We start from the raw sequence: 27,140 nt of genomic DNA on the forward strand, positions 1-27,140 counted from the left end.
CACCTTCTGTCAAACACACACACACACACACACACACACACACACACACACACACACACACACACGGGTTGATCTGACAGGTGTGAGATGAACACACACACGCACCTGATGCTCGTCATGCTTCCAGTCTCAGAGCCGAGCTTGCATCTCTCCAGCTGACTGGCTACAATCTGTCGTTCTGCTTCCAGCTCCCTGGTCAGACGTTCAAACTGCAGCTCCTGGAACGAGAGAGAGAGAGAGGGAGAGAGAGAGAGGGAGAGAGAGAGAGAGAGAGAGATGATGTACAGTCCTCCTGAACAGCATCTGTCACATTTTTAATTGTGGTGAAATGGACTCTGCTGTCTGTGCTGAGTCAATCAGGCCAGATAACAAGGTGTGTGCCAGCAGAAAAGACTCCAACTGTGACTCAGACCTCCTTGTCCTGACGCTGGAGAACACATTCTTTTACTTTGGATGTGAAGTTACAGGTTCATGAGGAAGCATCCGTCTATATTCAGCCAACATGACTCCACCTCCTTATAAACTCAAAACACACCGAGGGGGCGAGGTGTGTGTGTGTGTGTGTGTGTGTGTGTGTGTGTGTGTGTGTGTGGGGCGAGTGCGCCCTCACTGTCATTCTCACATCTGTTACAACATTGTGTGTGGACTCTGTGGGATCCGTACGTCAGCGTGGGAGCTGATGTCTGTTTGGAGTACATGTGCAGTCTTACAGGCTGCTCTTTTTACAACTCGCACAGAAACAAACCAACACCCACACACACACACACGTTTGTGTCCTGATACCATCCTCCACAAGAGTCCTTCTGCAGACATTTACATGTTGAATAAAGAGGAGCTCAACTTCATGACTACACATAGAGAGCTATAGCTATAGGCTATTATTGTGTCTGTTCACGGTCCCATGCAGCAGGTGGCAGTGTGCTCATAGTTCGTTTGCAAAAAGAAGAACCATGGCAACCGAGTCCATCCTGTTTTGTATGAAGTCATGTCACACTCCACTTCCTTGTTTGAGCATGGCTGCGTCCAGTATACATGAACCTCGTGGAGTCCAGTAGCTTTCTGTCCCCGCCTATTCAATGAACCAGGCTTACTCAGATCAACGCCTGGCTCCCCAATGTGAAAGCAGCCGATACCCAGCACAGCAGAGAGCTCACGTGCTTCGTTCATATGGCAGCGAGTGGAGCCAAAGAGTCCTGACATGTCTGACTGCACCTCCTCTTCTGACAGACGTGTGATATTACAGCTCTTTGACTTTCATTCATCACTCCTGAAATCAGTTAGCTTATCAAACTTAATGAAGGGTGAGTAGTCGCACACGTTTGAACTACGTCACGTGCACGCTAACACGTCTATAAGACCAGCTGCAGCAGCATCACCCGCTGATGGAAAGTTTCCCATCGACTTCACCTCACAGTCGAGCGCTTTGAGCGACCGCCAAGAAGAAGATATGTTCATATGCTCACACACACACACACTCTGACGCTCACACACACTGCTGGGAAGTGTGAATCCTGTTAAACAGCACGGCTCACGTGCAGACTCTTCCCTGTGTCAACATGATGAGACATCGTTTACTCGACACTGACCATGAAAATGTTGCTGCTCGACACAAATCGAGGTAGAAAAAGAAATCGGCTGTGCAGCGTCGGCTGTGTTCACTGAGCCGATAACACTTCCTGGTTGGAGTGCATAAAAGCAGGGTGATCAAACTGTATTAAAGCTGTATTTAGTGGCCTAAGATCAATGATGTGTTTGTTTAGAGTTTGAGCCAATCAGCTGCAGGAAACAGCAGGAGGCGTCATGTGAAGATAAAAGCAGGAACATGCCGCTTGGTACCAAACTGCTGGAAAGACTTTCATCACTTTGATTTTTTAAAACTGGATCTCAAACACGACAGACAAACGGCTTCTTTCGGACCGGACTTTTCGAATCTCACGGGCTCGTGTTAGAAGCACGGCTGAACGGACACAAACCTCCACTTTTCAGCTCGTCTTTGTTGTTTTTGTTCGGCGCTCCTGCCGCTCACAAAGCTGGATAACTCTCTGGAAGTGGAAGCCGTGAGAATCTGGGTTGGAAGGCTTGTTGGAAACATGCAAACAAAAGCCCTCGCTCCCTCCTTTTCTCCCCTCTAACCCCTCCGAGCTCGACTCCCTCCATTTCAGGGCTGACACCTGTTACTGCAGAGCAGACCATGATGGAGTGCAGGGATGTAGAGATTCACCGTGAGCCAGCTAAGAATCCATTCAAAGGTGTTACGCTTCACTCTGAAACATGATTCACAGCCAGCAGCTGCAGAGCAGAGGCGTGCGCTCGGCTGTAATAAGCAGCGTCATCATCAGATAACAGACGAGACACAAACTGTGTGCAGACCAACACGATGCAGCGTTTGATCTGCAGCACAATGAGAAGCTCCAATCAGCTCCCCACTCTCTCAAAACAGCTCGTGAGAAAATCCAATCGTGAAGTCAGAAGGCTTTCATCCCTGAAGGAGAGTTTTCACAGCAGAGGCTGTGTCTTAAAGACAATCCACAGCAAAGAGAGAAAGAGTAAGCAGAGGACAGGAAGCACACGTACCTTCACATGGACCATGCTTCACATGGAGTCAAACAGCAGCGTTCCCTCTGCCTCCTGCAAACACTCTGTCCTGACTCAAACTGAGTGAGAGAGAGAGAGAGCGACTACAAGTGTCACTTGAGCTGACTGCAACTCAGCCCCTCTTTCTCTCTGCCTCCTCAGGGGATGTGCAACACACACACACACACACACACACACACACAGTGTTCACTGAGGCACAAAGGTCCCCATGGCAACGGAGCATTTAGAAGCCCTGTGGCATTATGTATGCAACGTTGCATCACAATGGGCCCTCCCACTGGCTGACCCTGCCAAAAGAGCCCGCCGCTCGCCACTTACTCTCTGCCTCTCTCTCTCTCTCTCTCTCTCTCTCTGACCAGACCATCTGCACCCCCCCCCCCCCCCCCCCCCCGCCTCCAACACTGAAAAGCAAAGGATTGTGAGAGAAGAAGGGGAGGTGGGAGGGACAGAAGATGGATGAAGGCACACACTCTCAAGACGCATACCGACACACACACACACACACACACACACACACATACACACACACACACACACACCTACACACACACACACACATACATACACACACACGGTGATTAGCTGTTCTGAGTTCAATCACAACAACAAGTGAACCTGCACAGCGTGTAAACACTGTTTGAATGACAACATGTGATTTTAAAATTTTACTTTCTTCAGGGGCAGAGCACTGCTGAAGTCATCGTGACTCCCATACCCTCACATGAGTCTCATCATCGTCCTCCCTCATGCCGTCTGCTAGCATGTCCTTTGCTAGCTCGTAGCGTTGAAGTCCTGGAGAGGATTCTTGAGACTACTTTGTGAAGGTCTGGTCTCAGACTGAGGACTGTGAAGTCCACCAGTGATGGACTGTGTTAGTATTACACTGATTACAATGCCTCGTGGTCCTGACTGGGTCCTGATCCCTAAATGTCTCAGTTGGTGGACTACACTACAACACTAGTGAGCTCACCTGTTAGCATTTATCAGAGATTCATCAGAAAGAGAGAGTTTCTACACACACAGATATAATATATAATGATATAATATATATATATATATATATATATATATATATATATATATATATATATATATAGTATAAGAGCTATCTCTTACCCAGATACAATCACACTGTAAATCACAGCCCATGGCTCCTCCACACTCGGCTGTCCCTCTCTCCAACAACCAGTCACAGACATCACAGCTGATACATGCTGCACATGCAAAGCTCCAGCCTGCAGTCATTTCTTTATTCAAATGAGGACGGGCTCACTTCACATGTGAGTGTGGCTGCTGCAGAATGACTGAGCACAGGTTTAACCACACAGAGAGAGGACCACGGTACTTCACTCGACCTAACCCTGCACATACCTGCGTTCGTTTGTCCCATCAGCTGTCGGCATGTCTGTACACTTTTAGGAGGTCCTGCTGCTCTGTGTGTCCCTCATCCCACTCAACCATCATGATCATGTTCATGCTCTACTGTTATATGTTTCTTTGTCTTGTATTAATGTATTGCCTGCATGGACCTCTGCTGGAAAGCTAATTGCCCCTCGGTGACAATAAAGATTTTCCAAATTCACAAGGAAGAACTTGTCACTTCAGTCTGCAGCGCTGCATCTTTCTGTGCGTGTACGTGTAACTCTTTCTACCCGTTAAAAACAACAAGACTTCAAGAAAGAAAAACGCCAGGTGATACAGGGTGAAAAGCAAAATATGAATTTGGATGTTTAATGAAATCAGATGAGAGTGTGTGTGTGTGTGTGTGTGTGTGTGTGTGTGTGTGTGTGTGTGTGTGTGTGTGTGTGTGTGTGAGAGAGAGAGAGAGAGAGAGAGAGAGAGAGAGAGAGAGGAATATTCTCCACAAAGTAAATGGCTCTGCTCAGATTAAAATATAAGCATCACTCAATCACATCACAGACTGTTCAAGGAAGTAGTTGTCAAAAAAAAATCGTAACTAGTTTTGCAATTTTTACTTCGTGTCACAATTTAATTGCTAAAAAACATGCATTACAATTTTTTTGAAAAGCTTTCCCAAAATCAGACGTTTAAAGTCGCAACAATCCCCCAAAAGTCTGTGACATCCTGGAGGGACTGGATGGAGAGACATGGGTTTAGGCAGAATCAGGATGTTGATCAGACCTGCTCTGAGTGTTAATCCTCAAAGCACAAAGTGATGAACCCCATCACAGCGTGCCCCGCTGTCTACTGAGCACTAACACGACGCTACAACATGGAGGCTCTAAAACCACAGCACTGCTGCCCGGCTCGAGTCCACGACTTCAGTCCTCCATGACTTTGAAGTGGTCAGGCCGGGGCAGGAGGCATCAACGTCCTGTTGATAAAGATAACACCGCCTGAAGAGACGGAGCCATGAAATCAAACACACACACGCACCAACGGGCGTCTGTAAGTCACGCTGCGTGTCGTACTTACACCACACACACACACACACACACACACACACACCGTGTATGTGTGTGACTTATATGAAATAATCATGAGCGTGCGTGCAGCTGAACCATTCTGCGTGCCACAGTGTGTGTGTGTGTGTGTGTGCGTGTGCGTGTCTGTGTGTGTGCCGTTGTGAATAATCATAGCCTGTTTGGAGATTAAGTGAAAAGGACAACAATTAAGTATGTCTTAATGAGAGGCTTCTCTAATCAAGTGCTTGTCAGCTGATTGCATTAGTAAAGATTCAGAGGCTTTTAATGGAGACGGAGAGAGACGGCCCGTGTGCAGCCACCAGCTCACAGCGACACGCCGGACCCCCAAAACACCATTATAGCAATTAAAGTAAAATAAATGACTGTAGGACAGTGGCGGGCTGCGTGTGTGTATGAGAGAGTGTGCGTTCAGTGTAAAGTGGTCTAATTGTGCCCTGTGGTGTCCGTTTGGCATTTAGTTGTTTCGGGGGGGGGGCTCGATGAGAAAATGTCAGAGCGGCTTTATATCCAGGACCACTGCCATGTGGAGCTGTAGTTTCAGGACGCACGGTACATCCAGTCAGTGACACAGTAGTCCCCGAGGAGAGAGAAGAGAGAAGCCGTCCATGTAAACACAGCTCTGACAACAACACAGCCAGCGGGACTCCAGCTTCTCCCTCACTGGAGACAGTCAGGACTCACACACACACAGGACACACTGGAGTGATGAGATATTCATGTCACACATTCTGCCTTTACGAACAAACAAAAACGGAGGGCTGAAAATAAACCAGTGACTCATCACAGAGTGAGTCCCATTAGCATAAAGCTGATTGTTTTCGAACCCTGAGTTTCTATTATTTGTGTGTCAGAACTCTGATCATCAACAGAGTAAGCGTGTGCTTTGAAACGAGCGAGCTGAAAATGTGAACGATCTGTTAGCAGGTGAAGAGAAGAACTGACGTTTAATTAGGCTGATCTTTATTTTTCCCTGTAAGCCTAATTAACGCTGGGCTCTGCGTTTGGATTCAAAGAGCTGTAGGTCCGACCTGCGACGAGCTCTGCCGCTGCACCGCCAATTAAAGACAGCGCTTTCCCAGAACACCCGGAGTCACTTTCATTATGATGCTGCTGAGAAGCTGCGGAGAGGCTCACATTTCAGAGGCATTCATTCTTCCCCCCTGAAGCTGGTTTTCCCTCTCATCATCATTAGCTCTTAAATGCATCGTCATGTGTTCTTCTCTGAGAACGTCTCCTCTCTCTCTGAACTAACTCGTGTTGCACCGGCAATGCAGCTTGTAAAAACACTGCAGGACGTCATGTTTCCAGCATGATGGGGATAGAGGCGGAAGCAGAAAAGGATCATGTCTCTGTCTCTCCTTTAATATTTCAACTGCATGGCAGGTTCAGTTTAATTATTTATTTTCTAATCATAAACAATGTGCTGTGAAAAATGAAAAGGAAATCTTTTCAAAATTCCAGTCTCTTAAAGGGGCAGCACACGTGACCGTCAGTCGACCACACGCTCACTCTCTTAAAGGGGCGGCACACGTGACCGTCAGTCGACCACACCCTCACTCTCTTAAAGGGGCGGCACACGTGACCGTCAGTCGACCACACCCTCACTCTCTTAAAGGGGCAGCACACGTGACCGTCAGTCGACCACACCCTCACTCTCTTAAAGGGGCAGCACACGTGACCGTCAGTCGACCACACCCTCACTCTCTTAAAGGGGCGGCACACGTGACCGTCAGTCGACCACACGCTCACTCTCTTAAAGGGGCGGCACACGTCACCGTTAGTCGACCACACCCTCACTCTCTTAAAGGGGCGGCGCACGTCACGGTCACGTCACGGTCACGTCACGGTCACGCCACCGTCACGCCACCGTCACGTCACAGTCACGTCACGGTCACGTCACCGTCAGTCTTAAAGGGGTGGTGCACGTCACCATTAGTCGACCACACGCTCACTCTCCTAAAGGGGCGGCGCACGTCACCGTCAGTCGACCACACCCTCACTCTCTTAAAGGGGCGGCACACGTGACCGTCAGTCGACCACACCCTCACTCTCTTAAAGGGGCGGCACACGTGACCGTCAGTCGACCACACGCTCACTCTCTTAAAGGGGCGGCACACGTGACCGTCAGTCGACCACACCCTCACTCTCTTAAAGGGGCGGCACACGTGACCGTCAGACGACCACACGCTCACTCTCTTAAAGGGGCGGCACACGTGACCGTCAGTCGACCACACCCTCACTCTCTTAAAGGGGCGGCACACGTGACCGTCAGTCGACCACACGCTCACTCTCTTAAAGGGGCGGCACATGTGACCGTCAGTCGACCACACCCTCACTCTCTTAAAGGGGCAGCACACGTGACCGTCAGTCGACCACACGCTCACTCTCTTAAAGGGGCGGCACACGTCACCGTTAGTCGACCACACCCTCACTCTCTTAAAGGGGCGGCACACGTGACCGTCAGTCGACCACACCCTCACTCTCTTAAAGGGGCGGCGCACGTCACCGTCACGTCACCGTCACCGTCACGCCACCGTCACGCCACCGTCACGTCACCGTCACGTCACCGTCAGTCTTAAAGGGGTGGCGCACGTCACCATTAGTCGACCACACGCTCACTCTCTTAAAGGGGCGGCGCGCGTCACCGTCAGTCGACCACACCCTCACTCTCTTAAAGGGGCGGCACACGTCACCGTCAGTCGACCACACGCTCACTCTCTTAAAGGGGCGGCGCACGTCACCGTCAGTCGACCACACGCTCACTCTCTTAAAGGGGCGGCGCACGTCACCGTCAGTCGACCACACCCTCACTCTCTGTTTTTCCTAAATATAAACTCTTTTAAATGTTTTTTTTTTTTCATCTTCGGGGGAAGGACATTTTCTGATACTATCAAATCATTTGACCTCCTCGGTTGTTTTCCTCATGCACACTTGTTTCTATCGCCATCTTTATAGAGGAACTTCGAGTTTCGCTGCTGCACCTCCTGAGTTCGTTGTTGGCTTTGTGGAGACTTTGTTTTTCATAAAGAGAAAATATGTTTTTTTTTGTTCCAGTCATGATGCCACAGTACACTCAGCACCAGCCTCAGGTAGGCAGCATGCAGAGAGCACAAAATCACAATTACCATAGTTTTACTCCTTTTACTGCATTAGTCATCATGTAAAACCAAATAACAAAGCTAATAGAAGACCTCTTAACTGTATGCAAATGACCGGAACATATTACTGCGTGCATATAAATGTGTGTCCACATATTAGTGTATTAAACTATGCCTCTAAAAGCAGCTTCTACTGTCATTCAATGTGGGTTTGTGGTCTTTTTCAACTCTTTGAAAGTCATGTTTAAGGTCACATATTCTCCTCCTCCTCAACCAGATTTAGCACAGTGTGTGTGAAGTGTCCACTGTGATCCTGTATTTGATCTATAAACCCCTCTTTCAGCCATACTCAGAACAGGCTGTTTCTGTGTCTGTAGCATTAAATGTCTGACTCCCATAATCAGCTGACCACCAGAGCAGGGAGACAGAGGGAGGTTAAATGAAAGAAAAGACACAGAAGATGTGAGAGAATAAAAAGGTGTGAAATAACCTGAGTGAATGTGTCCTTCTTATATTTGGATCTGTTGTTATGCAGATGATTCAATCATTTACACTCAAATCTCAGATTTAAATGAACCATTCGTTAGGGAGCTAATCTGTCATGATAAAAAAGTGGGGAAATTAGGACGTCCTGTTGGGTGTGCTAGATGACATAAAAAGAGAATCCCCAGTGTCATCATCATTCATAGCGTCTGAGGTCAGTTCTGCCAAATGTAACGCTAATCCAACCAGAAGTTGTCCAGATATTTTAATCCCAAAGTGTTGAACAGATGGACCCCCAAATCCACTCTAACAGTGTATTTTACTTCAAATCAGCTTACTCCTACATGAGATTATCACCAATCAACATGCAATAAATAAAAACAGATTGATGTGATGCCAGTATGAGATCACATTATGTACTTAAACTGTTAGCAGGTGCTGGGGAGTTCTACGCCACGAGATTAAGGAAGCATTCTGTGATGTGTATGGACAAATAGACGTAGTGCTTTGGTTTGAAAATTGCAATTTTGTAGCCCATCTGTGGCGGTCTCTGGAAATGCTCTCTCTCTAGGTTGTGGTCAACCGAGTAAAATGAAGAAAGGTGGAGCTGAGGCGAACATTAAGCCTCCGAACAAGCAGGTACAGCCAACCCGCTCGTCGGTCAGGTCAAGCATGCCACTATTTATAGTGTGTGATGATCAAGGATTGAGCTGTGCAGTGTGCCTCAAGTGGATACTCTAAGAACTGCAGGTTTTTTTTACCTCTGCATTGGCTTTATTTTCCACCATGAGAGGTTATCTTGGTATTTGATGGGAAAGAAGGCATGGAAAATGAAAAGATGGTTTCTCTTGTATGGCTGCATGAATTTTAATCCTTTTTTAAAACCTGCCTCGGCCATGTTAAGCGAGTGCGTTGCTAAATAAGTGAAGCACTCTTTTATGCTGCGTAGCAGAAAGGAGCAGTGCTTTGAATGTTGGCTCTGAATCGAAGATGAGCTGGGCACACTGTGTTTTTGTGCATGTGTGGGTGGGGAGGCACCGTCGAGTGGATACTTGACACCATGGACACTGTGTGTGTCCTTCAATACTACAGGACGTGAGGAAATGTACCCTGAGACTCAGATGCCGACGGTATCCGCTGACAATGCACAGAGTAGAAGAATAATGGATTCTGCATGTTTTAGACTGAAAGCTCACAGCGAGCTACCACGGAGTTCTGAAAGTCCGTGTCTAGTATAAGTGGGTCATGTTGGCCTGTATACACACACACACACACACACACACACACACACACACACAGGTCAGGTGCACACACACAGATGGTCTGCACCGTTCAGTAATGGCATCCTGGAGAAATGTGTAAAAAGAATGAAGAATGGAAACTGTTTGAAGAAACAGACAAAGTCTCCTCTCGCTCTTTTTCTTCGTCTTTCTGGAGAGGTTATATTTCACGCCCCTGCACCCCAGTGAAGTTATTATTATTTTTTAAGCCAGTCATTTGTCATCTCCTCTCATACTTGTTTTGCACTGTGTCATTTTTCAATGTTTGGGCTGCTGCCAGTGTTTGTGAGCAGGCTGTATAAAAGAAGCAGCCTGCACACAGCTTCCTGTTCATTTAGCTTCATAAAGACAAGGTCGAGCATGAGGGACCACCAAAAGGCTTCACACACACACACTTGGATATACATGTGATGTGCAGACACACACTTCTGCAGACTCTCAGGCCTCTGCTGACTCACACCAGGAGATCCCTGCTGCTGTTTTTCCCTCGTTTCCTCCGACCCACATGAGATTGATTAGCCATTGGACATTGTATTTATCACATCTGTCAGCTTTTGTCTGTGTATCGTTCATCATCTCTGCTGTGGACACATGTGCTATGGGGGAGCGCAGTGTGAAGTGTCTGCTCTGAAAGAGTTTCAGACCAATGTGAGATGTGCCTCTTTGAGAAGTCTGACATATTGTCAGATTGAATGAAGGATAAAGTGAAGGCAGCTCACAGTATTGATTAGCTGTCTTTAGCTCGTCGCCTGGTAACATTTGACAATCAAGTGAGTCCATAAAAATATCAAGAGCTTCCAAACAGCTTTATCAGTCTGCAAACAATGATCTGCAGCTATTCATGGCTAAATCCTTCGGTTGGATGTTTTTTTTTCAGCAACAAAATGAAACCGTTGTTTCTTTTCTGGGGCGAAGCTCTCCTGTGGTGCTATATATATTTCTGTGCCTATACACATTTAAAAGACGGCTTGTTATTGTCTATTGGGGCCCATGCAGTATATATGGTGTCCTTATTCAAGATCACATAATACAGTGAGAAAAAGAAATGATTCAAAAAGAACACTCAACTGATCGAATGTAAGAGGTGAACTGCTGCAGCGTGAGGCGATATTTGGAAAAGCAGATTTAAAGTCTGCAACAAAAAATGAACATGACCACATAAAATGAGCAAAAAGATGACTTGACTTGATTATTTTGAAGGATATGAGATGGGATGGGAGCAAGCAGCAACCTTGCATGTGGAAAAAAAAAGAAGATGCAGAGGTGCAAAATCCTGCAGTTCCTAGAGTGTCCACTGGAGGCTGGCTTCAGAAGCACAGGAATTCAAAAAGCCTGTTTTTACAGTAGAAATTAAAATGTTTACAGCCTGTTTAGAGCCGAAATGTGACAACGAACCGAAATGTTACAAAAAAATGTTTTTTAACAAAAACAGAAAATGGAACTAATATCACCAAAGTCTGAGCCCAACATGTAGAAACTTCCCCCCCAAATGTAACAAGTGGTAACATTTTGGGTCAGTTGTTACATTATGAGGGAGGCAAAATATTTTTCTCCTAATAATGGAAGAACTTGTTACATTTTGGCTAAAGACATGCTTATTTATTTGCTAAGGTTTCAGCTGGTTGTTACATTTTGGGCTCTATAAAGGCTGGTTCATGAAAGTTTTGAAAAGCTCGTCTCGATCAGCATGCACTGTTAGTTTGTCGGTGGGTCAAGATCCACCTCAGTTCTAGCTCTTTGTCTGAAGCCCATTCAGTAAGGATGACGTTGCAGAAACTACGTCCATGTTAATGTACAGTCTATATCAGGACCCATATGAGTTCACTTGGCGGTTTACAGTGGGGCGTGGATGTGGGCATGCTGTGTCAAGAGGTCAATGCTTTGCTTTTCTATTAGGAAGGTGTGTTACATGATTCAGCTCGCCTACAGTTGTAGGGTTGGTCCCACTCAAAACCATAGGTGGCAGCACTGCACCTTAACACTATGCCACTCAACATTATTGTTGATTGAAGCAGCCAATTAAGAAAATGACAGGATAGATTTTTTTTATATCAATGTCTCATAAGTAGTTTTAAAGTTTTAAAAGTCACATATTCTGTAAAGTCCTCTTCCCCATGTTCCTCTAACTCTAACATCTTTCTCTAGTCTGTCTACAAGAGACACATGATGAGAAAAGTCCATCCTCTCCGTCTTCTGCCTGCTCCACTTTTCAGAAAATGTGTGCTCAAACAGACTGTTTGGAGATGTTCCCTTCATGACATCACAAAGGGCAGTAGCCCCTCCCCCAGGTGGGTGACACTCCCACAGCTAGGTGTTTGTTCTGCCCTCTGAGTCTGCCTTCTCACCATAAACAATAGGACATGGAGCCAGAAAGCAGCGAGTACACCTGAGCCCTTCCAGAGAGGGGGCGTGGCCAGACACAGCTCATTTACATATTTAAAGCTACAGACACAGAAACAGCCTGTTCTGAGCAGGGCTGAAATATAGGGGTTTATAGACATGATCAAATACAGGATCAGAGTGGATTTACAACAACACACTTCACACACATGTTGAAGAGGAGCTCGGACACTGATTTCACCTGAAGAAGAGGAGCTCTGAGAATATTTAACCTGAAGAGGAGGAGGAGAATATTTGACCTTCAAATTCAGTTACTTATCACAATTAAAAAAGTGAGTATGAGCTTTCTTATCAGTACTAATAACTAACCTAGCAACATTGATCTGTGTCTCAAAGGCTAATCTCTATGAGAAGGTAACTTCTTCTAACTAGACAAATAAGTCATCTTTAAATTGAAGCTGAAGCTCTTTGCTTTTCAGACAGACATTTTCTTGTTCCTCAGTGTGTAAGATAACACAGATATCTGTTTAGATTTGTAAATATGTGTGTTTTTGGTGTCTAAACGTCTCTTTATTAGAGACAGACCGACACGTAAACGTGGGAGCAAACTTCAACAGACCCAACAGTATTTAAGACAGAAAGGACTCAAGAGCTCTAAGCTCTAACAACTTCATGAACACACTGTAAGCTCACACACTCGTGACCGTGTGAGGTTTGTCTTCTTCTTTCATCATACAAACTACGGCCCACTAATCTGCTCCGACTTTGACAAAGATGAAGCAAAAGGACGCTTCCCACGTTATCAGGGCTCTAAAATAAGTCGGAGCTGCTGCGGCCTGGGGCTTCCAGCTAACAGATGAAAATGTGGCGACATATTTGAGACTCATTAGCTCAGACGATCACTCGTGTTTACTGGTTATTGTCACCCTGAGCGCACTGACGGCACGAATTATTCATCTTTCATTCACTGTGACAACCCTTCATGGAAGCTGAAAGGACACCTACACCTTCAGACAGCACTGACCTGTTCCTTGACGGAGGCGAGGATGGCGGAGGTGGTTTCGGACTCGGAGCCGTCTCCGTTGGAGGCGTTGAGGACAGGGCTCAACATGGCGGCAGCGCTGGCAGTGTCAGACGCCACCTCAGGCACTGGCATACCTCCTGTTAAACAAGGAAACATGCAATACTTTAGTCATCAATATGATAAAAAGCTTTGACGTGCCGGTTGACTGTCACACCTACACTCTCCTTTAATCTCTTCAACAAGCACGCCGATGAGGATGACAGTGAACACAGTCAGCACACAGGAGTTTTATCAACCTTTTAAAATCACGTTCACAGTTAAATAACAGCCAGTGTGTGTGCAGAGCATTGAAACGCTCGTCATGAGTGCACCCTCCAAGCTTGGCTGGGACTCCAGGTTTGGGCCTCGTGCTGAGAAATGCAATTTGTTAATGGAGTGTAATTTGGACCCAGTGTGATTTCACATTGAAGTTGTACTCAAACGCTTACAGTTAATGTGGCATCCATACATGTCCACACAGACGCACAAACACAGACGCACACAAAAATGGGCAAGTATTCGAGTGTCAGACAGACTGAGCCTCTCCACACTCAGCTAACAACAACCATCAGAGTCACTCCAGGTTCTTATCTTTCTGTCTCCAAAGTTTACCGAGGTGGTGTGTCAGCAGCTGCTGCTTTCATACACATGTAAATCCAGTTTTATTGTTCTCTCGTGTGAAATGGGGGGTGAAATTCTGCTCCTGCATACATCTTCTTCTCCTCAGAAAGTTTGTTCTTGCTGAGTAGAGATAGGTTCCCTCCTGAAGGTTACATTCTGAAACTAATCATTTATTCACAGTGATGTTTCTGATGATTGTGAGTGATGAGCGTCGTAGTCAGTAAGGGAGTGTGTGTGTGTGTGTGGTACGGCTCTGTATTTCATGGTGTTATGATCATTCTGGAGGGGGATCCCAGGGTCAGTAGTGATGTCACATCTGAGGGGGCTTCACTGGATCCGACTCTTCAACCTTCATTATTGACAGTAACGCTCCGGTATCACAAGAATGACCCTGTACCTCACACACACACACACACACACACACACACACACACACACACACATGCACACACTTTGTGCATGCTTGTCGCCACATGTTTTGTTCCTGTTTTGGACCCAGCGTTGGAGGACACAGGCTTCACATGTGCAGTGTAATCCTGATGCAGCCCAGAGCTGGTGTAACAGCTGCATCAGCCAGCTTTACACACACACACACACTCAAGTAAACACACACACACACACACACACACACACACACACACACACACACATGAGGACCGTTGTTGTCTGCATGAGGCAGCACTGGCCTGGTCTGGTTTGAAGAGGGGAAGCAGAGCGTTGAGGAGAGGGATGCAAACAGAAGAAGGTGATATCAGGAGTATGAGGGAGAGGAGGGGAAAGTCTTGCATGCTGCTAGGCAACAATCTGTGGTCACTGAAGGCTGCTAATATGGCTGACCTGGCTTCACTTGTCTTCCATTTTGAAGAGTGCTCCTCCTCGCCTTACCTTTCTAACTTAATTTTTTATGACCGCCCACCTTTCTACTTAGACTACATCTTTTCGCTTCCATCGAATCCTTCTTCTCCTTTGTGCCTCAAAACTTTCTCTCTCCTCTACCCCTCCCTCTTCTCCACACTTGACCTATTTCAGTGTCTTTCTGCACATTTCTGCTTGGTTAGGCAGCACACAGTGTGGAGGCCGACAGAAGGATGATGACCCGAAACCCAGCGGCTCGGATTTCAACCTGCAACGCTGCGGTGCACCTGAGGCCTCCCTGAGGCCTCCCTGACCTGAGCGTGCACATGCTTCAGATTTTTCAAGCCATCCTCTTTTTTAGGGCAGACAGAAGCATGACCTGTAGGGAACTGGAGGGTTGCAGGTTCAAGTCTGGTGGCTGGAGAGGTGCAAGGTCACTTCCTCACCACTGCTGAGCAAGGCCCCTACTGTTAGGGTGCTCGTTGATGTGCAGCCCCCTCACTCTGACATCTCTCCATTAGTCCACAGGATCCAGTTTGTGTGTCTTTCATGTCTCTATAACTCCTCTCCTGGCATTAATAAAGGACTTCTTCTTCTTTCTTTTCTTACCCTTATCTCGTGTTTGTCTCACGTCCTCTCTCTCCTCCTTCCTCTCATATCTAAATACTTAGAAGAGCCGACTTAAGATGTTTCCACCGGTTCGTCTCGGAGCAGCACACATTTTGTTTGTGTTTCCATACACTAATCCCGGAAAGATTCTCAAATAACCGAGTCGTACCGTCCTACTTTTTGGGACGCTTCCGTTAGGGTGCCAAGAACATCGATCCAATACTAAAAGGTGGAGCTAAACACTGCAGCCCGCTGATTGGTCGACAGAATTATCACTTCCCGTGTGACAGCGGCGAACAAAACCCGGCCGTGTTTAAACAGTCGATTGTTGACGTCTGTTTATTTCTCCTCGCAGCACACAGCCTTCTGTGAAACAAAGAGTGACATGTCAGTGACAGAGGAGATGAACTGCTGGATGTCTTCTTCGTTGGTTTTGTTTGTGTCGTGTCTTCGTTTCATTTATTAGTTAGCAGTTAGCGGTTAGCTGCTATCATGTGACGCTATTACATAGCTGACATGGCTATCGTCATCCGGTACACGGCAGTGGAAACACAAACAGGATCAGGCTTTACCGAAACCAAACCGTACCAAACTGTACCGATCCGTACTGGACCGCTGTGTGGAAATGGGGCTTTACATCCCTCCTCTGTGTCCCTGCCCATGGTAACAAGAAAAAGTACCCTCTCTTCAGATGGTTTAACCTTAAGGATGGTTCAAAGACCAACACTTGACCACGAAGTCTGTTTCATTTCAACAGTGTGAACACAAATGTACAGTACTCGATGTACGTGACCCGTGCTCAAACAAGTGGACCATCATTTGATATGTTCCTGGACGGCTCGTGACGCTGTGTCCTCGCAGCACAGGACCAGTTATGTCTTTTCTAATCACTTAAAGGTAGGATGGTCGTCTGGGTTCGTTCAACCATGTCTGTAATTGTAAAGTAAAAACATGAAGGGCAGATTACTAACCTTATTTCAACAGACACAGAGGTTGGGGTGTAATTCCCAGAAGCTAATAGTAATCCTGTGCTAACTTTGCTTTAAACATTATATCAACCAACAACTAAGTTCCGCACAAGACTTCAATCTATTGTTGTTTTTTTAATAATCGTTGTATGTTCTTTCTTCTAAGTCTGAAACAAAAGTCTTACAACTTAAACTTTAGAACAGGGTCTTCATTTGATCCAGGGTCCACTAGAGCCACATTGAGACCTACATCGTTCTTTAACAGGTTCTGGCCACACATGACTACTCTTCAGGAGATAGACGGTACCCTAACTCGTCATGTTGTGTGTCTGCACAGTTCTGCTCTGCAGCAGGATGACAAGCTGCACAGTGAGAGTACGTTGTGATAGCTAACATTAGATTACAGGTTGTCTTTTCCCCATTTTGTTTCACAACATCAGATGCATTTTGAGATGTATCTGCCCCTGATGAAGTGTTGTAAAGCTCCGAAGTACGGAGGCTACAGACATCGAAGAGGGAATCCAACCTGTGGCTCCTTTCCTGCATGTCATTCCCCTCTCTCTCCCTTGCTCTCCTTGCCTTATCCACTGTCATGTCTTCACAATAAAGCCTAATAATCAAGCTTCAAAAGATAATTTCAAATCTGCTTTTACTGGTGTAGGAACGAGAGCCCAAAACTGAAAGTGGGTAATCCTTCACTCGTGGTCAGGTCACAATATGGGCCTGTGCAAGAAACAGAGATGTCATTGATTGTAATCAATAGCCGTCATTTACGTAGCACTTTGTTCCTTCAATGTTGAATATTAGTCATTTTAGTAATCCATCTGTAAACCTAGCCAGTTAAAAGCAAAACATGAATTAACTTCATTTCTCTTGATGGAAACGCCGAGCCCGGTTTGCTTATAGAACAACACACAAGAGAATCTGTGCACTGTGCAGACGGGGCAGGCAGCCAAATATAGGTCAACTCAGCCAAGCGTGCCCGAGCTCTCGTCAAACAACTGACCAGTATAAAGCAGCTTTCCCCAATAAAAGCCGCCAGAACTAGGTTATCGAAGCCCAGCTACAGACAAGACTTTGAATATGGATTAGGCCTAAAGGCTTTATGTCTCTCAAATCTAATCTTGGATTTTTACGTCTATATTTCAGCATAATGCAGGGGGTATTTAGCCCCCACATTTCAAAGCGCTAATCTCTGATGTTGTTGAAACGTTGTAAACTCAGCTCCCAGTGCCTTGATTGACATGCCCGACACAGGGAATATTGAGTTTAATCTTTTGACCTTGTAAGCTCATCAGTCAGGTCTGAGACCGCTGTGTGTTGGGGGAGACAGAATTCATCACAGATCAGCAGCAAATCAGCCAACGTGCACGGACAAATGTGGGCTCCCTGCGTGTGTGTTTGCTGTGTTCTGGCATGCATGACTGTATTCTTGTAAGGAGTGTGTGTGTGTGTGTGTTTCCTCCTTCTGGGATGTGACTGTTGGGTATGTGTCTGACGGGCAGTCCCCTGTCGCCTCATTAAAACTTGCTGCAGTGTTTTGTTTTTGGCTTCACCACTCATCTGTCCCTTTGTCTAGACCCGGTGCTTTCTAAACGAACAACACTCTAACACTCACATTAAGTATGTAATTAGCACTGTCTGGGTCTCATTGTGAATTAATCAGGAAAGCAGAACAATGCCTGTCGTTTCTTTGTGTGACCCTGAAGACTTGTGTAATGTAGCGTGTTGTCTTTGAATCACGATCTTTAAAACAGAGAAGTAAATACAGATTCAATCAAACACGGAGTAATCCTCGGATCTGTGGTTCTGCCTTCAACACAAAACACCACCAAACATACCAAACACACCAAACATACTAAAGACACCAAACACACTAAACACCACTAAACATACTAAACACCACCAAACATACCAAACATACTAAACATACTAAACACCACCAAACATACTAAACACCACCAAACATACCAAACATACTAAAGACACCAAACACACTAAACACTACTAAACATACTAAACACCACCAAACATACTAAAGACACCAAACACACTAAACACTACTAAACATACTAAACACCACCAAACATACCAAACATACTAAAGACACCAAACACACTAAACACTACTAAACATACTAAACACCACCAAACATACTAAAGACACCAAACATACTAAACACCACCAAACATACTAAACACCACCAAACACCACCAAACATACCAAACACCACCAAACACACCAAACATACTAAACACCACCAAACATACTAAACACCACCAAACATACTAAACACCACCAAACACACCAAACATACTAAACACCACCAAACATACCAAACACACCAAACATACCAAAGACACCAAACATACCAAACACCACCAAACATACTAAACACCACCAAACATACCAAAGACACCAAACATACCAAACACCACCAAACATACTAAACACCACCAAACATACCAAAGACACCAAACATACCAAACACCACCAAACATACCAAAGACACCAAACATACTAAACACCACCAAACATACTAAACACCACCAAACATACAAAACGCCACCAAACATACAAAACACCACCAAACATAATAAACACCACCAAACACCACCAAACATACTAAACACCACCAAACATACTAAACACCACCAAACATACTAAACACCACCAAACACCACCAAACATACTAAACACCACCAAACACCACCAAACATACTAAACACCACCAAACACCACCAAACATACTAAACACCACCAAACATACTAAACACCACCAAACACACCAAACATACTAAACACCACCAAACATACTAAACACCACCAAACACACCAAACATACTAAACACCACCAAACATACTAAACACCACCAAACATACCAACCATACTAAACACCACCAAACATACCAAATAAACCAAACATACAAAACACCACCAAACATACCAAAGACACCAAACATACCAAACATACTAAACACCACCAAACACCACCAAACATACTAAACACCACCAAACATACTAAACACCACCAAACACCACCAAACATACTAAACACCACCAAACACCACCAAACATACTAAACACCACCAAACATACCAAATAAACCAAACATACAAAACACCACCAAACATACCAAAGACACCAACCATACCAAACATACTAAACACCACCAAACACCACCAAACATACCAAAGACACCAAACATAATAAACACCACCAAACATACAAAACGCCACCAAACATACTAAACACCACCAAACATACTAAACACCACCAAACATACTAAACACCACCAAACATACAAAACGCCACCAAACATACCAAACACACCAAACATACTAAACACCACCAAACATACTAAACACCACCAAACACCACCAAACATACTAAAGACACCAAACATACTAAACACCACCAAACACCACCAAACATACTAAACACCACCAAACACCACCAAACATACTAAACACCACCAAACACCACCAAACATACTAAACACCACCAAACACCACCAAACATACTAAACACCACCAAACATACTAAACACCACCAAACACACCAAACATACTAAACACCACCAAACATACTAAACACCACCAAACATACCAACCATACTAAACACCACCAAACATACCAAATAAACCAAACATACTAAACACCACCAAACACACTAAACACCACCAAACATACTAAACACCACCAAACACACCAAACATACTAAACACCACCAAACACCACCAAACACACCAAACATACTAAACACCACCAAACACCACAAAACATACTAAACACCACCAACCATACCAAAGACACCAAACATACTAAACACCACCAACCATACCAAAGACACCAAACATACTAAACACCACCAAACATACCAAACACACCAACCATACCAAACATACTTAACACCACCAAACATACTAAACACCACCAAACATACTAAACACCACCAAACATACTAAACACCACCAAACATACTAAACACTACCAAACACACCAAACATACTAAACACCACCAAACACCACAAAACATACTAAACACCACCAAACATACCAAAGACACCAAACATACTAAAGACACCAAACACACCAAACATACCAAACATACCAAACACACCAACCATACCAAGCACACCAAACATACTAAACACCACCAAACACCACAAAACATACTAAACACCACCAAACATACCAAAGACACCAAACATACTAAACACCACCAAACATACCAAAGACACCAAACATACCAAAGACACCAAACACACCAAACATACCAAACATACCAAACACACCAACCATACCAAGCACACCAAACATACCAAACATACCAAACACACCAACCATACCAAGCACACCAAACATACTAAACATAATAAACATACAAAACAGACCAAACATACTAAACATGATAAACATACAAAACAGACCAAACACACCAAACATACCAAACATCACCAAACATACTAAACACACCACGTTTTTTGTTGCCGTGGAAACACAGGATTTTACATCAAATGATTCCATCATGATTCCCCGCCAGCCTCAATGTCATCTCCTGTCATTCTTTTGATGGAGAGCCCCCTGGTGGTGGGATTGAAATACTGTGCCTTTGAAAAACAGAGAGTGAATCTATATAATCTGACTCTAAATGAATGCTAACTTTGCAATTATAATTTATACATTGTGTTAAGAGTTTGTACTGAGTGCTGGGGTGGGACAAAAGCTTCACACTCACTTCATTAACAACACAACGAGTAAATGTTTTAATTAATCATTAAAACGTTTTATTGAAATCATGAACAAATCCTTTCTTTTCTTACAGATGAAGGTTATTTAGTACTTTTACAATAATTGTGCTGTTTAGTACATTTTTGGTGACCTCTGGACTAGTTGGTCACATTTAAAACTCCATTTAAGTGATCAAGAAACTGTTCAGCTGGGAACATCCCGGGTGTGTCGTATACTTACTGCCCAATTAAAAAAACAGAACTATCAATTTAATGTTACTAAAGAGAAGGATGATCATGAGGAATATGCAGAATAGATGGGCGTATGAAAGAAGCTCTAAGGAGTGTGTTTGGTGGGAGGCTCCAGACAAAACAAACAACACGGCTCATGTGTGCGATGAGACCTGTGACATATTCACCGACAGAGAGCGGGGCTATATTTAATCTAAAGCCTTAGCGTAGAGCAGAAATCCATCAGGCAGCAGAAAATCCCCATCAAGAAACCAGAAGTGAGCAGGTGCACAGAACGCGTTTGTGTCTGGGAACGCTTCGTCATTGACAGCGTTCATCGACAGCATACCGCTCAGTCAGAAGAAGCAGCGGGAGCCAAGCACAGCGAGAAGAAGCTCCAGCTCAGATAAAGCCTCAGCATGAAGCCCAGACATAGACGAGCCTGTTTCCAGATCACTGAGCCATCCCCAGTCTCTTCAATGATTCACATGGCTGGAGTTTGCCTATTGCTGAGCAATTAGCGCTTCGTGGGCAGGAGCCGAATGACGATAACAATTTACAACATGGTAAGCAACCAAGCTTCACCTGTTAAATACTGACCTGCTTTAAATGGCTACACAAACTCTGGCTGATGGAAAATTAACAATAACTGTGCCAACTTTCATTTAGCTCCTTTCTTGTCTTTTGCCTCTCTTCCCTCTACAGAGGAGCTCTTCCTTCCTCCCCTATAATATCCTGTCTGCATTCATGTAGGTGCAGACAGATGGTAGACAGTCGACAGTAAACACCCTCTGGACAGACAGGAAAATACCAACAGTCTGACAGGCTGGCACAAGGACTAAAAAACACGCTTCTCACTGTCCAGAATGGCACACTTTCATCTCTATGGAAGTGAAATATTCAACACCTTCCACTACATTCCTTTGAGACAGATGGCACAAATTTCAGTTTTGGATGGCAAGTATTCTGTCCAACTGTATTGTTATTCACCTCCCTTCCTGCCTAGTAAGGCAAAGTGGAAGACTCTAATGAAGGCCAAAAGATGAAACACGGTCTAATGAAGTGAAAAAAGTTGGTCTCCATGCCACAAATGCTGCTGGAGCTTTGTGACCTCTCCTTTGGTATTTGTTGAGAAGAAAACCTACTCTCCTTCCCCTGGTCTACCAAAGTTAAATTCCTTGTGTGGTAAACAAACCTGACCAATAAAGCTGATTCTGATTCTTCTGATATCCTGTGATGTCCGACGCAGCTCATCCCAGATACATCCCAGAACAAAACAAGACGAAAGATTAGCAAAACCTGCATTTGGACTTGAAATGTTCCAAGAATACTGGTTTCCTGGTTTTAAACTGTTTAAACAACACGTCTCAAGTGAAGAACATTTGTGAACATTAGCAGACTGTGGCTAACATTAGCAATGCCAGCTGTTACTCAGGTTAACACTTACATGCCTGCGCTAAATGTGGTTACACATCGCTCCTGTTGACGTCACAACCGACAAACAACTAACTCCTTTTTTTAGATCTAAGCACAGACAAACGGCACCGCTCCATGATATCTGTTCCCTGTTGTGGTTTACATCCTGGTAGTAGAGCGAGGAGAGCAGGATCATAAACCAGAGATACAGACAGTCTGTAGCTACAGCCCCACCTAGTGGTGCACGGCTGCATCCCAGTTTGAACATTACATCTGACCAGCAGCGAAGGCTAAATAATAAAGTAATAATAATTTGTTTAAACAGGAATTCTGGCAACGACCAGCCAGGGTGACGACTTTTAACCGTGAAGAAGACTAAACCAGCACATCCCTAATTTTAACCACGCATTAACACCCATTGATGAAAAAGAAAGCAATACGCAAGTGCAAAGTCTGAGCCCCCGTAGATCCAGAGTGTACATCATCAGAGATAAACATGTTTACAACCTGGCTCAAAGAAACAGTTTCTGTCTCAATCGATCATTTCTCTATCAGCAAAAAATTAACGATTTGTGATTTCTTCATTTAAAAGGAAAACAAACAAGAGCAACAAAGTCACATGTAGATGTGCAGTCCCTGGCAGGTTGACAATGAGTGAATGATGTTGTTATAATTCATCCCTCTTTGATGTTAATAATTATAAAGGTTTTACAAACGTTCAAATGAATGGATCTGTTAGTGAACTGGAAGTTACCAGAGTTAGCATACCTATTTCAATGATGTCTATCTACTCGCTTCACCTCTTCTCAAACCAATGGGTGACATCACTTCCACTACCTCCATCATTTACAGTCATCACGTGCAGAACTAACATTCAAGATATTCACAGAAATCCACGATCTCAACGAGCTCTCACTCTTCTCACCCACAGGACAAAAAGGACAGCTCTCGTCTTCGTACATGGTCACAGTGACGCCCCACACGGCTCAGGTCGACCCGTTTGTCCAGGTGTTACTTGTGTCTTGTGGGGCGTTAACCCAGTTCTCCAGAGTCCAGCAGGGCTCCGTGCTGACACTGTTGATCGAGGTCAAACTGCTCGTGCGTCATATGAACTCCTTCAGTCAGTAGATGGTCCTCACCTCTGACACCACTGAATACCATGGTCAGCATGAGGAGGACGCAGATGAGCAGTGTATCAGAGGGATTCCATAGAGCTATGAAAAAGATTCATTCATAAGCAAAAGAAGGATTCTCCAACTGAGAGTGATGGAGGAGCTTTTTCAGGACACGAGGGGACGAAGTTCATTTCACATCCATGTAACACGGCCGCTCCTCGTCCTGAGGAGACACTTTTTGGATTTCCAAGTCGTGTCCTTAAATCACCAGTGTGTTTGTTCTAAATGTAACATTCACACGGCCTGAAATAAACATCAGACAGAGGAATTCATTTAGTGCTCTGTCTCTGAGATCCACGTCTGCTCTTTAAGTGACGACGCCATGAACGAGCTACACACCACACACACACACACTCACACTGATACACACTGATACACACACACTGATACACACTGATACACACTGATACACACCTCACACACACACACACTGATACACACTGATACACACCTCACACACACACACACTGATACACACCACGCACTGATACACACCTCACACACACACACTGATACACACTGATACACACCTCACACACACACACACTGATACACACTGATACACACCTCACACACACACACTGATACACACTGATACACACCTCACACACACACACTGATACACACTGATACACACCTCACACACACACACACTGATACACACTGATACACACCTCACACACACACACTGATACACACCTCACACACACACACACTGATACACACCTCACACACACACACACTGATACACACCTCACACACACACACTGATACACACCTCACACACACACACACTGATACACACCTCACACACACAAACTGATACACACCTCACACACACACTGATACACACACACTGATACACACTGACACACACACCGATACACACTGATACACACCTCACACACACACTGATACACACACACTGATACACACTGATACACACCTCACACACACACTGATACACACCTCACACACTGATACACACTGATACACACTGATACACACTGATACACACCTCACACACACACTGATACACACTGATACACACTGATACACACTGATACACACTGATACACACCTCACACACACACTGATACACACTGATACACACTGATACACACCTCACACACATACTGATACACACCTCACACACACACACTGATACACACTGATACACACCTCACACACACACTGATACACACCTCACACACACACACACACTGATACACACCACACACACACACACACACACACACTGATACACACTGATACACACCTCACACACACACACTGATACACACTGATACACACCTCACACACACACACTGATACACACCTCACACACACACTGATACACACCTCACACACACACACACACACTGATACACACCTCACACACACAAACTGATACACACACTGATACACACCTCACACACACACTGATACACACTGATACACACTGATACACACCTCACACACACACACACACACTGATACACACCTCACACACACAAACTGATACACACACTGATACACACCTCACACACACACTGATACACACTGACACACACACTGATACACACTGACACACACACTGATACACACTGATACACACCTCACACACACACTGATACACACCTCACACACACAAACTGATACACACACTGATACACACCTCACACACACACTGATACACACTGACACACACACTGATACACACTGACACACACACTGATACACACTGATACACACCTCACACACACACTGATACACACCTCACACACTGATACACACTGATACACACCTCACACACACACTGATACACACCTCACACACACAAACTGATACACACACTGATACACACCTCACACACACACTGATACACACTGACACACACACTGATACACACTGACACACACACTGATACACACTGATACACACCTCACACACACACTGATACACACCTCACACACTGATACACACTGATACACACCTCACACATACACTGATACACACTGACACACACACTGATACACACTGATACACACCTCACACATACACTGATACACACTGATACACACCTCACACACACACTGATACACACTGACACACACACTGATACACACTGATACACACCTCACACACTGATACACACTGATACACACCTCACACACACACACACACTGATACACACCACACACACACACTGATACACACTGATGCACACTGATACACACCGCACACACATACACACACACACACACACACACACACACACACACTGATACACACACACACACACACACACACACACACACTGATACACACACACACACACACACACACTGATACACACCTCACACACACACTGATACACACTGATACACACGCACACACACACACACACACACACACTGATACACACACACACACCTGACAGTGGAGTTGTGACGTTCAGGAACACACTGAATGTACTGACTGTTTTAAACGTTTGTGCTGCTGCAGTGACAGAGAGAGAGACGGGGGGAGGACAAGAGGAGGAGCTTTACATCACACTGCCTTCATGTGAATGCATACGGAGGAGCGCTCTCAGAGGAGGATCTATATCTAAATCTATATTTATGAACATGACCACTGTAGCTTCACTCACACCACACCTGTCGCTACACCTGACTCCGTCAATGAGCTAAGTCAGGCAGGCAGGTATGCGTGTGATGGACACACACACACACACACACACACACAGACACTCACTACCATGCTCTCTGCCTTCAGTGTGTGCTGGTCGGCCTGTGCAGAGGGTTAGGGTTAGGGTCGGTGTGAACAACAAGCTGAAGCAACTTCTACGACTACGTGAAATAAGCTCAGGAGGACGCTGTCACAACGTCTGCTCATCATTATTACACATTCAACACACTCACTTGTCACTTCTCAACCTTTCCAATCATCATTTCTCACATCTGAGATAACTGTCAGTATGTGCACACACACACACACACACACACACGTGTCTCTGCAGCCAGCGAAGCTTCACCTCGGCACAATGACTCAGTCTGTTGGGGACTGAGTCACATGACATGAAAAAACATCTTGTCACAACATGTCTGACCTCCCCAACTGATCTGTGTACGAGAGCGTCAAACGTTTTAACAAGCTAAGTGCCACACACACACGAAGACACACACACACACACACACACACACACAGAGTGTAGTGACGGGC

At 45.1% G+C, this 27,140-nt stretch overlaps 1 protein-coding gene across 5 annotated transcripts in view; it reads right to left on the bottom strand.

The window, feature by feature from the left end:
- Positions 1 to 27,140, bottom strand: part of ctnnd2b (catenin (cadherin-associated protein), delta 2b) — a 118,635-nt gene that overhangs the window by 71,189 nt on the left and 20,306 nt on the right. For all 5 annotated transcript variants that reach the window (XM_079348384.1, XM_079348385.1, XM_079348382.1 and 2 more), the window contains exons 2-3: positions 13,268 to 13,404; positions 106 to 218 (exon numbers count right to left, since the gene is read on the bottom strand). In XM_079348384.1, the coding sequence (XP_079204510.1) occupies positions 106 to 218; positions 13,268 to 13,399 (245 nt within the window). In that variant the 5' untranslated portion in view covers positions 13,400 to 13,404. The remainder of the gene's footprint in view (positions 1 to 105; positions 219 to 13,267; positions 13,405 to 27,140) is intronic.

The sequence above is a fragment of the Symphodus melops genome (genome assembly GCF_947650265.1).
Source record: "Symphodus melops genome assembly, chromosome: 7".
NCBI classification, from domain to species: domain Eukaryota; kingdom Metazoa; phylum Chordata; class Actinopteri; order Labriformes; family Labridae; genus Symphodus; species Symphodus melops.